Raw genomic sequence first — 13852 nt, forward strand, 5'->3', positions numbered from 1 at the left:
TTTGCTTGTTGGAAGATTTTTAATCACAGTTTCAATTTCAGTGCTTGTGATTGGTCTGTTCATATTTTCTATTTCTTCCTGATTCAGTCTTGGCAGGTTGTGCCTTTCTAAGAATTTGTCCATTTCTTCCAGGTTGTCCATTTTATTGGCATAGAGTTGCTTGTAGTAATCTCTCATGATCTTTTGTATTTCTGCAGTGTCAGTCGTTACTTCTCCTTTTTCATTTCTAATTCTATTGATTTGAGTCTTCTCCCTTTTTTTCTTGATGAGTCTGGCTAATGGTTTATCAATTTTGTTTATCCTTTCAAAGAACCAGCTTTTAGTTTTATTGATCTTTGCTATCGTTTCCTTCATTTCTTTTTCATTTATTTCTGATCTGATTTTTATGATTTCTTTCCTCCTGCTAACTTTGGGGTTTTTTTGTTCTTCTTTCTCTAATTGCTTTAGGTGCAAGGTTAGGTTGTTTATTCGAGATGTTTCCTGTTTCTTAAGGTAAGATTGTATTGCTATAAACTTCCCTCTTAGAACTGCTTTTGCTGCATCCCATAGATTTTGAGTTGTCGTGTCTCCATTGTCATTTGTTTCTAGGTATTTTTTGATTTCCCCTTTGATTTCTTCAGTGATCACTTCGTTATTAAGTAGTGTATTGTTTAGCCTCCATGTGTTTGTATTTTTTACAGATCTTCTCCTGTGATTGATATCGAGTCTCATAGCGTTGTGGTCGGAAAAGATACTTGATACAATTTCAATTTTCTTAAATTTACCAAGGCTTGATTTGTGACCCAAGATATGATCTATCCTGGAGAATGTTCCATGAGCACTTGAGAAAAATGTGTATTCTGTTGTTTTTGGATGGAATGTCCTATAAATATCAATTAACTCCATCTCATTTAATGTATCATTTAAAGCTTGTGTTTCCTTATTTATTTTCATTTTGGATGATCTGTCCATTGGTGAAAGTGGGGTGTTAAAGTCCCCTACTATGAATGTGTTACTGTCGATTTCCCCTTTTATGGTTGTCAGTATTTGCCTTATGTATTGAGGTGCACCTATGTTGGGTGCATAAATATTTACAATTGTTATATCTTCCTCTTGGATCGATCCCTTGATCATTATGTAGTGTCCTTCTTTGTCTCTTCTAATAGTCTTTGTTTTAAAGTCTATTTTGTCTGATATGAGAATTGCTACTCCAGCTTTCTTTTGGTTTCCATTTGCATGAAATACCTTTTTCCATCCCCTTACTTTCAGTCTGTATGTGTCTCTAGGTCTGAAGTGGGTCTCTTGTAGACAGCAAATATATGGGTCTTGTTTTTGTATCCATTCAGCCAATCTGTGTCTTTTGGTGGGAGCATTTAGTCCATTTACATTTAAGGTAATTATCGATATGTGTGTTCCCATTCCCATTTTCTTAATTGTTTTGGGTTTGTTATTGTAGGTCTTTTCCTTCTTTTGTGTTTCTTGCCTAGAGAAGTTCCTTTAGCAGTTGTTGTAGAGCTGGTTTGGTGGTGCTGAACTCTCTCAGCTTTTGCTTGTCTCTAAAGGTTTTAATTTCTCCATCAAATCTGAATGAGATCCTTGCTGGGTAGAGTAATCTTGGTTGCAGGTTTTTCTCCTTCAACACTTTCAATATGTCCTGCCACTCCCTTCTGGCTTGCAGAGTTTCTGCTGAAAGATCAGCTGTTAACCTTATGGGGATTCCCTTGTGTGTTATTTGTTGTTTTTCCCTTGCTGCTTTTAATATGTTTTCTTTGTATTTAATTTTTGACAGTTTGATTAATATGTGTCTTGGCGTATTTCTCCTTGGATTTATCCTGTATGGGACTCTCTGTGCTTCCTGGACTTGATTAACTATTTCCTTTCCCATATTAGGGAAGTTTTCAACTATAATCTCTTCAAATATTTTCTCAGTCCCTTTCTTTTTCTCTTCTTCTTCTGGAACCCCTATAATTCGAATGTTGGTACGTTTAATGTTGTCCCAGAGGTCTCTGAGACTGTCCTCAGTTCTTTTCATTCTTTTTTCTTTATTCTGCTCTGCAGTAGTTATTTCCACTATTTTATCTTCCAGGTCACTTATCCGTTCTTCTGCCTCAGTTATTCTGCTATTGATCCCATCTAGAGTACTTTTAATTTCATTTATTGTGTTGTTCATCGTTGCTTGTTTCATCTTTAGTTCTTCTAGGTCCTTGTTAACTGATTCTTGCATTTTGTCCATTCTATTGTCCATTCTATCTCCAAGATTTCGGATCAACCTTACTATCATTATTCTGAATTCTTTTTCAGGTAGACTGCCTATTTCCTCTTCATTTGTTAGGTCTGATGGGTTTTTATCTTGCTCCTTCATCTGCGGTGTGTTTTTCTGTCTTTTCATTTTGCTTATCTTACTGTGTTTGGGGTCTCCTTTTTTGCAGGCTGAGGGTTCGTAGTTCCTGTTGTTTTTTGTGTCTGTCCCCAGTGGCTAAGGTTGGTTCAGTGGATTGTGTAGGCTTCCTGGTGGAGGGTACTAGTGCCTGTGTTCTGGTGGATGAGGCTAGATCTTGTCTTTCTGGTGGGCAGGTCCACGTCTGGTGGTGTGTTTTGGGGTGTCTGTAGACTTATTATGATTTTGGGCCGCCTCTCTGCTAATGGGTGGGGTTGTGTTCCTGTCTTGCTAGTTGTTTGGCATAGGATGTCCAGCACTGTAGCTTGCTGGTCGTTGAGTGAAGCTGGGTGCTGGCGTTGAGATGGAGATCTCTCGGAGATTTTTGCTGTTTGATATTATGTGCAGCTGGGAGGTCTCTTGTGGATCAGTGTCCTGAAGTTGGCTCTCCCACCTCAGAGGCACAGCACTGACTCCTGGCTGCAGCCCCAAGAGCCTTTCATCCACAGGGCTCCTTAATTTGGGATGATTGGTTGTCTATTCAGGTATTCCACAGATGCAGGGTATATCAAGTTGATTGTGGAGCTTTAATCCGCTGCTTCTGAGGCTGCTGGGAGAGATTTCCCTTTCTCTTCTTTGTTCTCACAGCTCCCAGGGGCTCAGCTTTGGATTTAGCCCCGCCTGTGCGTGTAGGTCGCAGGAGGGCGTCTGTTCTTTGCTCAGACAGGACGGGGTTAAAGGAGCCGCTGATTCGGAGGCTCTGGCTCACTCAGGCCCGGGGGTAGGGAGGGGCACGGAGTGTGGGGCGAGCCTGCGGCGGCAGAGGCCGGCGAGACGTTGCAGCCTGAGGCGCGCCTGTGCGTTCTCCCGGGGGAGTTGTCCCTGGATCCCGGGACCCTGGCAGTGGCGGGCTGCACAGGCTCCCCAGAAGGGCGTGTGGCTAGTGACCTGTGTTCGCACACAGGCCTCCCGGTGGCGGCAGCAGCGGTCCTAGCGTCTCATGTCTGTCTCTGGGCTCCGCACTTTTAGCCGCGGCTCGCGCCCGTCCCTGGAGCTCTCTCAAGCAGCGTTCTTAATCCCCTCTCCTCGTGCACCAGGAAACAAAGAGGGACGTAAAAGTCTCTTGCCTCTTCGGCAGTTCCAGACTTCTCCCCGGACTCTCTCCCGGCCAGCCGCGGTGCACTAACGCCCTGCAGGCTGTGTTCACGCCGCCAACCTCAGTCCTCTCCCGGCGCTCCGACAAAAGCCGGAGCCTCAGCTCCCAGTCCCCGCAAGTTGTTAAATCTTGAAGAAGATTGTATTCCTGAAGAACTTTGCTTTCCTACCATCCCATTTTAATTCATCAATGACCTTACCCTAACAGCTGTTTAGTGTGGGTCAAAAAGCCGGTGGGAAAGTTGTGAAAGAGGTTTTATCTGTGGGCTTGTGAGTCTAGAATTATATATTATTCAAACCGAAACCTTATATTTGAAATGCTGATTTTATGGTGTAAGGATAAACACTCTTAAGCAGCAGTTGCAAAAACAGTGAATCGATTCTGCCACTCAGTCCTTGAAACACTCTGCAAATTACCCAGAGTTGCTCTAATGGAAATCCCTACTGAAACATGACTTCTTTCTTCTCTCCTTTTTCTCTTGTTATATGAAAACCAGAATAAACTATACACATACATGATGCTGCTTTTAAGTCTTTCTCAGCCTAATATTATGCTTATCAATTACTTTGTGTTGAAGGCCCATATGAGTTATATACTATATAACTGCTGTATTTCCAGTTTATATACTAAATTTTCAGTTTAGCCCCAGGGTGAGATAGGAAAGAACCCTGAAGCACAAACGTCATCAAATGCATCTATAATGCATGCATAATGCAGACCTCACAGCAGCCTATGGTTATGGTCCAATTCACTTTTCTATAATGAAAGGTCAGGGAAATAGCTAAATCTGCTCGTTCTGATACAAACAAGCTGAGGATTTTGCGGCTGCCTCCATTGAGCATCAATATCGTATTGATTTACATTTTCTTTCATTTGAATATAAACCTTCAATACCATTGACCTTTATTTCCAGAAGGAATATAAAAAAAAATTTTATGAGGTTTTGATAAGTACAGTTTTGTGGGCAGACTTCTTGCAAATCTTTAAGTAAATGCACTTAATAATTCTACATCTTAAGTGTGACTTCAGTTAAACATAAAAACAACAAACCATCAGCAAAATAGCACTAGACAATAAATATTTGTTGAAAGAATAAACAAAAGGATGAATGACTTTATTCATTATGTATTCCTACGTTATTTCTGCTTGCCTAGCTACCTTTTGATTGTAACTTGGCTTCCTCTTTTGATTTGCCTTTAGGGAAAGAATGACTCCTGTGGTCATTCTGGCGTTACAGTTATCAATATTTTCCTCACAGGAACTAAAAAGTTGTTATTCTGGGTTTATTTAAAGATACCTCTAGATAGTTGAATGCTTCACTGCAGGACCTAGGATAATGCCTGAAACTCTGTAGACATCTTATACAGGTTCAATGAATGTTTCCTGCTTCGGGCTAGGTTATCATTCCATTTAGTCTGTGACCAAAGACACTCTCTGCTATGGTCTGAATGTTTGTGTCTCTCCAAAATTCATATGTTGAAATCCTAATCCCCAAGGTGATGGCATTAGGTGGGTAGATCTTCATCTGTGAAGATCTTTGGAGGGTGATTATGTCATGAAGGCCCTTATAAAGAAGCCTCACAGAGCTCCTCAGCCCCTTCCTATAAGTGAAGACCCAATGAAAAGACAACATCTATGAACCAGGAAGCTCTCACCAGACACGGTATCTGCCAGCACCATGACCTTGAACTTACTAGCCTCCTGAACTATAAGAAATAAATGTTGTTTATAAGCCACCCAGTTTGTTATATTTTGTTATAGCAGCCTGAGACTAAGACACTCACATTTTAAGAAACTAAATAAATAGTAATCCTAAAATAAAAAATTTAAATGTAGCAGATGGCTTATCAAATAGGAAATACAGCAGACGGAGGGTATTGTTATATGACTTTCTTCACTCTAAATATTCTGCCATATACTTTGGACAAAGCCATTTCAAGTGCAGGTGTGGGTTATTGGCTCATAATAAATTACATGGCATAAGGCTAACCCTAATATTTTTACACAGGTGAAAATGGATTAAAATGGACAACAGGGACAACCTTCAAGAGAGAAGAAAAGGGGGCTTCCCTGGTGGCGCAGTGGTTGAGAGTCCGCCTGCCGATGCAGGGGACACGGGTTTGTGCCGGGTCCGGGAGGATCCCACATGCCGCGGAGTGGCTGGGCCCGTGAGCCATGGCCGCTGAGACTGCGCGTCCGGAGCCTGTGCTCCGCAACGGGAGAGGCCACAACAGTGAGAGGCCCGCGTACCGCAAAAAAAAAAAAAAAAAAAAAAGAGAGAGAGAGAGAAGAAAAGGTAAGGGTAGCACAAAATTGCACCATGTAACTTTTGAGAGGCGGCAAGGGGAAGATGACTGCTATTGCTAGATAGCCCCTGCCATGTGCCCAATAGTAAATGGAGCACGGCAAGATGTGCCGATGAGATGCTTCAGTCTCTTATACTACAAACCAGCTGGCTTTGCCTCTTTTTCTCTCCCAACCAATGAGAACTTTCCAGGCTTGGCTCCACATCCACCTGGTTATTGCAGCAGCATGGGTCCACAAATGCCAAAAGTCTGAATCGATCATACTTATTTGGCTTATGTGAAGAAGGCTTGGTCTTGGGTAATTATTTAAAAAAAAATAGAATGCTTTGCATACAACCATGGAAGTTCAGATACTGCTGTGTGAATCGCATACACTAATAATGTAGAGTGGTGAGGACCCACCTGACACCTGTTCCAACAGGTTGGGACTGGAATAGAGGAACCCTTCCCCCTCTTGTCAGGATCATGTGATCTGAAAAGATGCTCTAGAAAGCAAAGGTAGGATAGTGGTAGCAGGAAGAATCAGATAAAAGATGACTTCTTAAAGCAGAAGACGTTGAATAGAGCAGCTTTGTGGCTTTTGCCTTGATATGGCTAAGGAATAACAATGAAATAAACACATACAGTTATGTGAAATTAGGTATTATACTTTCAAATATCTTTTATTCACTGTCAGCCTGAGGTTGGCTACATGGCTCTGTCCTTCTGGTCCCAGCTCATTTCCAAGAGACAGAGGCAATCTCAACTAACTCCCACAAATACTGATTGATATCTGCCCTCACCGAGGTCTAAATCAAGATAGTGAGGTCAGGAGAGAACCTGAGGTTCCCTGCTCCTGCCAAATGGATAGTGATTTTGTTCATCATCTCTGAGGATCAACATTTTCTTCAAGAAAGGTCATGCTACCTAAAAAATTGTGGCCTTAGGCAATGGTCCCCAAGAGGATAATCTTCTCAGCATAACCTAATAAGCACAACATTTAAACAACAGGAACATTCATTCAGGACAGGGAAGGGAATAATTTTTTTCTTTTTTTTTTTTTTTTACAGAGGAAAATACTCTGACCAGGTAGCTGTACAGGTAGTCCATCAAGAAACCTAAAGGGATAGAGATATTTTAAAAGTTGTGATATCCCGTATATTAAATAACCTTTATAGTACTTTGCACACTGTACTATAATGTATCTGTTTACTTGTATGTATCCCCCACTAGGCAATAATGTCCTTGAAGAAGGAACTGAGTCTCTCCCATTCTCTTTTGTATTGGAACCTAGCACAGAGATACCTGGCACATAGGTGACCATCAAAACACTGTAGAATGAATGCTGTTATGGGTAGCAAATAGATCAAAGCTCAGAGCTAATTTCAGATTCTGAAAGTTGTCCACAGAAAGACTGGAGAAGAAATTGACATGCAGGTACTCAGAAAGCAATATAAACAGAAACAAGGGCTCTGATCTTATGTGCTTTGAGTCAGGGCTGCAGTGTCCAGTTGGGCGGGTTGTTCACTGTGTAAGATTATCCAGCCAAGGGCACAAATTGGAGCAGAAATCCAGCCTACGCTCTACTTACCAAGCCATGACTGCCAACAGTGTTTTGTATCTGCCCATGGAAAGCAATGCCTTTTTTCAAACACATACAAGCTAGAGATTGTCCTTTTTTTGTTGTTTTGTTTTTTATTTTTGGCTGCGTTGGGTCTTCGTTGCTGCACGTGGGCTTACTCTAGTTGTGCCAAACGGGGACAACTCTTCGTTGCTGTGCGCAGGCTTCTCACTGCTGTGGCTTCTCTTTGTTGCGGAGCATCGGCTCTAGGCACATGGACTTCAGTAGTTGCAGCACACAGGCTCAGTAGTTGTGGCTCGGGGGTCCTAGAGTGCGAGGGCTTCAGTAGTTGTGGCATGTGGGCTTAGTTACTCTGCGGCATGTGGGATCTTCCCAGACCAGGGATCAAACCCGTGTCCCCTGCATTGACAGTCAGATTCTTAACCACTGCACCACCAGGGAAGTCCCAGACTGTCCTGTTTTAAATAATGGCAATCTCTGACAGGTTAGATCCCAGCAGCAAGAAAAAAATGCTCTATCAATCTGATTCCATCACAAATGGAGGAAGAACAAACTGAATATTGTCTGATCTTGAATTGAGAATACTGACATTGGAGATTGTTTTTCTCTGGATTTTTAACATAGGGTGATTGGCTTATAAAACTTTTTTTGTAATATAAAAGAACCGCATAGGGGAGCCTCAGCATTCAACCTGATCCCAGGAAATAAGCTACAGAATCAGAGATGCATGGAGAACAGGTTCCAGTTCTGCAGGGGGCCAGGGTTCTATCCTTGGTTGGGGAACTAGATCCCGCATGCCGCAGCTAAAAAGGTCCCATGTGCTGCAACTAAGACCTGGCGCAGCCAAATAAATAAATATTAATTTTTTACAAAAAGGTTACAGAATTCCATTGCTATGAGACTTTAAGAGAGCATCTAGTCCAATAATCATTTAATTTTACAGATGAGGAAACCAAACAGATGGAGATTAAGTGACCAGCCTGTGGTTAGTTATCAAAACTAAGTCTAGAACCTGGTTTTCTGGTTTTCAATCCAGTAATCTATCACAACTGGCTGTGCTTGACACCATTATAATCAACATTGACGGTGCATCCACTGTGTGGGAGAGATTGAGACATATAGACTTGGTCTCCAACAGGGGCATTACAATGAGGTTGAGAAAACAGGAAATAAGTATTGCAAGACTAGCAGTAATATGAGATGGCATATGAAGGGAGATTTAGACTTGGGTTTGAGTGGGAGTGGTGGCACAACGTAAGCAATCAGTTGGCAAGTGGTGGAGTGCCCTCGCGTAGGCCGACAATTCTGGAGGGACCAGAACCAGGTGATTGATAAGGTCCAGCTGGGGCTGCAGGCAGGCCTAAGGTCACAAATCCAGTGTCAGGAGAATCCAATTTCCCAGGGCCCTCTCGACGGGTAGCTTAAGCCTTTGGGCTCGAGACCCGCATTGCAAGGATGAGTCGGCTAAAGCTTCTCCACACCTGGACTCTGACCCTCAGAAGGGCGGGGTCCGAAGCAGCAGCACGGCAGGGAGAAGGGAGAGGAGGTGAAGGGAATTAAGGAATCATGAGCTGACCCCTCTCCCGCGGCGGGAAGAGCAAGAGGCGCGGATCCCGCACTGCTTGGGCTGAGTAGGGACTTCCGGGACTGCACACGCTGCCGGCGGGGCGGGGCTCCGGGCCAAGCGCCACCTACGTCGAGCTGCGTGACAATGGGGCGGGCGGCGGAACACGACTGCGGCGGCCGGGGGCCTCGGTGGGGGCGGAGCCGCCGCCGCTGCCGCCGCAGCCCCGGTCAGGATTTGAAAGATTAAAAACTCCTGGTGGAGAGGGCGGCGGCGTTGAATGTGTGGCGGAAGCGCTGTGGGCCACGGCTCGGCGCCGGGCCGGGCAGCCGGCTGCATCTCCACAGCATGAATTACCCGGGCCACGGGCCTCCCCGAAACCCCGAGCATAACGGCCGGGGCGGCGGCGGCGGTGCCACTGCTTGGGAGCTGGGCGCGGATGCGCAGCCGGCGTTCGGCGGCAGCGTCTGCTGCTTCGACCACCTGCCCGCCGGGGACCCGGGCGACGACGAGGTGCCCCTGGCCCTGCTGCGCGGGGAGCCCGGACTGCATTTGGCGTCGGGAGCGGAGGACCACAACCACCACCTGACGCTGGACCCCTGCCTCAGTGACGAGAACTATGACTTCAGCTCGGCCGAGTCGGGCTCCTCGCTGCGCTACTACAGCGAGGGCGAGAGTGGTGGCGGCGGCAGCTCCTCGTCGTTGCACCCGCCGCAGCAGTCGCCGCTGGTCCCGACGAACTCGGGGGGCGGCGGGACGGCCGGAGGGGGGCCCGGGGAGAGGAAGCGTACCCGGCTTGGTGGCGCGGCCGCCCGGCACCGCTACGAGGTCGTGACGGAGCTGGGCCCGGAGGAGGTGCGCTGGTTCTACAAGGAGGACAAGAAGACCTGGAAGCCCTTCATCGGCTACGACTCGTTCCGCATCGAGCTCGCCTTCCGAACCCTGCCGCAGGCCACCGGGGCCCGGGCCCGGGCGCAGGACCCGGACGGCGACCATGTGGGCGGCCCGGCCTCCCCCGCGGGGCCGGCGTCCAGCTCCGCGGAGGACGACGCCGAGGACCGCGTCTGCGGCTTCTGTCCGCGCATTGCCGGGCACGGGCGCGAGATGGAGGAGCTGGTGAACATCGAGCGGGTGTGTGTGCGGGGCGGCCTCTACGAGGTGGATGTGACCCAAGGAGAATGCTACCCGGTGTATTGGAACCGTGAGTAGCCGGCCGGGGGAGGGAGCGGGACGGGCTGCCTCTACGGGGGCCGACACGCACCCGGGTGGCTTTGGAACTTGACCGCGGGGAGAGCGAGGCGCGTGAGGCCTGGCGTTTGGTTCGAGTAGGGTGGAGACCGTGCAGGCAGCACCGGCAGGTGAAGGGTAAAGCGAGCAGATGGCAAAACCCCAGCCGCCTGGGGGATACTGCCGGGGTAGCGCCTCCTGGGTCAGCTGGGTGCTGCTGCCATCCCCTGGAGGTGATCCAGGAACGGATGGCCAGCGCCAAAGCTTTAATTTCGTGATCCTACCTGAGCTTCGTCCACCCCGGGATCTGATTCGGTCTCATTTACCCTGAACTGCCTATGATTTAAATACCAGTCTGCCCTCTGGGTTGGGAACGTTTGAGAGAATCTGAATCAGTTATGGACTTGGGAAAAGAATCTGAATCAGTTATGGACTTGGGAAAAGAAAATTAATCCCTGGCGGGAAGGGAAGGGAGATAGGTTGTTCCCAGTGGTGCGTTTGGGAGAGGTGGAAAGCTCTGGTCGAAGCATTTGTGGCAGGTGGAGTCCGCTCACTCTCTCTATGTGGAATACTCGTTTTTCTCTCTCAGGTCCTTGTTTACATCTTTTCATTTTTGCCTCTTAACCTTGAAAAGGTACAAGGTTTATGCCTTGGTTTTCTCCTCTGTAAAATAGGGATTACTGTATCTACTTCGTAGGGTTGTTGTGGAGATTAAATGAGGCAATATACCTAAGGGCCTTGGAACTGTGCTTGGTACGCACGTGTGATGTAGGTGTTAACAGTAAGTCCTTATTCATTACACAACAACACAGTTAGGTTTGTAATTAGGTTAAGGAGGAAGGCCGTCAGAAATATCCACCATTGCATGTAGCAAATGCTTTATATATATACATGTATATAATATTCTATAATAGCAGAAGCTATTGGCCCCCAGTAATTTGTGATATATAGCTATAATTTTTATGGTCCCAGTGGCCTAGCTCAGATGTCTTCCGTACATCTTACAACATTCTGCCTTGTATTAATTATATGTATTGATGACTTAGCTTCCTTTCTGTATGTTTAGCATCTTCTGGGCAAAGTCCATCACCTTTGTCTTCATATTCTCATAGGGCCTAGTGCAGAAAATATTTTTTAAAATAGGTATTGAATTGCATAAGCGATTCTATAATGTTAAAACATTCACGTTAAGCATGAGTCACTAAGATAGCAATTACAAGATGTATCAAATCACCAAACAAAATAAGCATAGCAGGAAATTCAGTTTCTTACTACACTTTAAGATGACATTGAAGGCATTTGTTACCACTTTCACAAGGCCAGATTCGTATGGGACTTGTCACATCATTCACTCCTTTTGATTATAAGCTCACTAAGGACAGGATATGCTTGTATTCACTCACTCATTCATCTTTTTCCTTTTTACCAGTATTTGTACATCACACAGTACTCTTGTGAAGGCAATAGGAAAGGTGAAAAAAAAAAAGGACAATCCTTACCCTTGAGGAGCTTCCCACTAAGTCTTTTCTTCAGATGACCTAGACATCATGATAGATTTTTTTTTTCCTTTGAAGATAGAAGCACAAGGACTTAATTGGAGTCATAAAGTTGGATAAAATGCAGGGCATCCTTGGAGAGGCCTGGAAACCAAGAGATGAATCTTACCTTTAGATCAACTGAAGTATATTCACCTAGAATACTGTGTGTTCTTTTGGTTTATGATAAGATTGTTAATGCTTACACCGTGCTTGACTGTCTACAAAGTGATTTTTTCACATTCATTATTTCATAGTGATAGCAGCAAATGAATGCTAATGTTCTTTATATGAAGAAGCGGACTCAGTGAAATTAATGAACTTGTCCAAGGTCACTCACCTAGAAAGTGGTAAAACAGTTCATAGTCTAGTGGGGGAATACAGCCCAGTGTCCAAAGAGCATCTGACCCACCTAGGGATGAGGATGTCAGAAAAACTTCTCAGATTATGTGAGACTGAGTCTTCAGGGATGAATTTAATCAGACAGAAGAACCAGGGAGATGGAGAGAAAGGCATACCAGCCAGATGGAGTAACATATGCAAGGATACAGAAGCATTAAACCTCATAGCACTTTGAGGAAATTAGGGCTATACCTGCAGGGGTCAAACCACACAGCTTAGGTTTGAGATTTGACCACCACAGAGACAGACATGTTTGATTAGGGACATGAGGTGATTGTGAAGGAAGCATCTGCCTGTGAATGGTGCATTTGGGAGAGTAGCTAGAAAAGGAAGAGGGTAGCATGCAGTGCTAAGGAGTTTGGACTTTACCCTGTATCAGGGAACCAAACACTTGAAGGTTCTCTATTACTTAGATGATTAGTGACAACACAAAGGTTGAATTGGACAGTTGGAGAATATCATTAGAATGCTAGTGTCATAAATCGAGGAACAGTTAGGACCTACAAAAATTAACCGGAAAGGAAAAGCTTAGTCTTCTCAAATCTTCTTTCCTAAATCAGATCACCAATAGACCAACTATAGCTTATAAATTAATTTTTGTTTACTGGCATAACAGCAACACCTATTTTTGACTCCATTTTAGCATTTTCTAGATAGTTTTCTGCAAGATACAATCCTGTGGGTGTCCCAGGCCTCCATATGAGTTGAAAGGAAAATAGTGCTTTTTGTCCATAATTTACTACTTCTCAAAAAATCCCATGTAACTTTGTTCTAGTTGGCTCTTCAGGTCTTTGTGTATTATGTAAGTTTTCACACCGTCTCAGGAGGGTTCAGTCCCAGTATGGACTCTTCAGCCTTTCTTCAAATTGAAGGACTCTTATGAACTTTGCAGCTTTTCACCTTCCTCCTTTTTACTTTTCTTTTTAAACCTTTCTGGAAAATTTCCAGATAGTGGTAATGAAAGGTTAAAAAAGAGTCCAATATGTTCCTACATATAATGGTGGTAGGATTCTAGTGACTTTTGTGACCTAAGTACACTTTATCTGGGTATTGAAGCCAATACGTTAGCTATCTATGCCTAGTCTAAAAGAAAGGTGTTAATTTAATTTATATTTACTTTTCCTTTTGAATTCTTACTGACAGATAAAATTTGAACCAATTTGGGGTACATGAATTGGAAGGGGAACAAAAGTTTTGTCTACCATAGCTAGGAAGCCAATATTATTACATGTGAAAACTTTAATTATAGGAAACTTATTTTTGTTTATTGACTGTTCAGATATTTTTCTCAATGCATGTGGACATTTTAGATAAAAACTGATCATTGCTGATAATGGCTAAGTGAACTCCCTGCTCCCTGTGTTTTAACGAAGCTGCTTGTAGCCACCTTATAGGCTTGTTTTGAGAATTATTATTATAACATGCTTAGAACAATAGTAGACACAAAGTACTAGGTGTTAACTATATCTGTGTGGATCTCAGAAAACTTTATACCTTACTTGTAGAAACTCACATGAAGGTTAATAAGACTGGGTATTCAAACTGTTGAGTACCCAGGGTTTGGTGTCACTGGCCTTTACCTGATCACAGGTGAAATGTTTGTCAAGAATAATAACAAGAAATGGCCGAAGCATTTAGTAGTAGGCTATGGGAAGGCATTTGGAACATTATAGAGATATTTGATGAGTTAAGAATAGTTTTAGGACTTCCCTGGTGGCGCAGTGGTTAAGAATCCGCCTGCCAAT

The 13852-nt window shown here is 44.4% G+C and overlaps 1 protein-coding gene across 13 annotated transcripts in view; it reads left to right on the forward strand.

Moving 5' to 3' along the window:
• Positions 1-9076: 9076 nt before the first annotated feature.
• The window catches only part of DDHD1 (DDHD domain containing 1), a 91677-nt gene continuing 86901 nt past the window's right edge, over positions 9077-13852 (forward strand). For 3 of the 13 annotated variants that reach the window (XM_067735409.1, XM_067735428.1, XM_067735400.1), the window contains exon 1: positions 9082-10144. In XM_067735409.1, coding sequence (XP_067591510.1) covers positions 9292-10144 — 853 coding nt within the window. In that variant the 5' untranslated portion in view covers positions 9082-9291. Of the gene's footprint in view, positions 10145-13852 lie in introns of all 13 variants that reach the window. The other 10 variants (XR_010942912.1, XM_067735495.1, XM_067735446.1 and 7 more) reach the window with 7 other exon arrangements.

This window comes from Pseudorca crassidens, chromosome 1 (assembly GCF_039906515.1).
Source record: "Pseudorca crassidens isolate mPseCra1 chromosome 1, mPseCra1.hap1, whole genome shotgun sequence".
NCBI lineage: Eukaryota > Metazoa > Chordata > Mammalia > Artiodactyla > Delphinidae > Pseudorca > Pseudorca crassidens.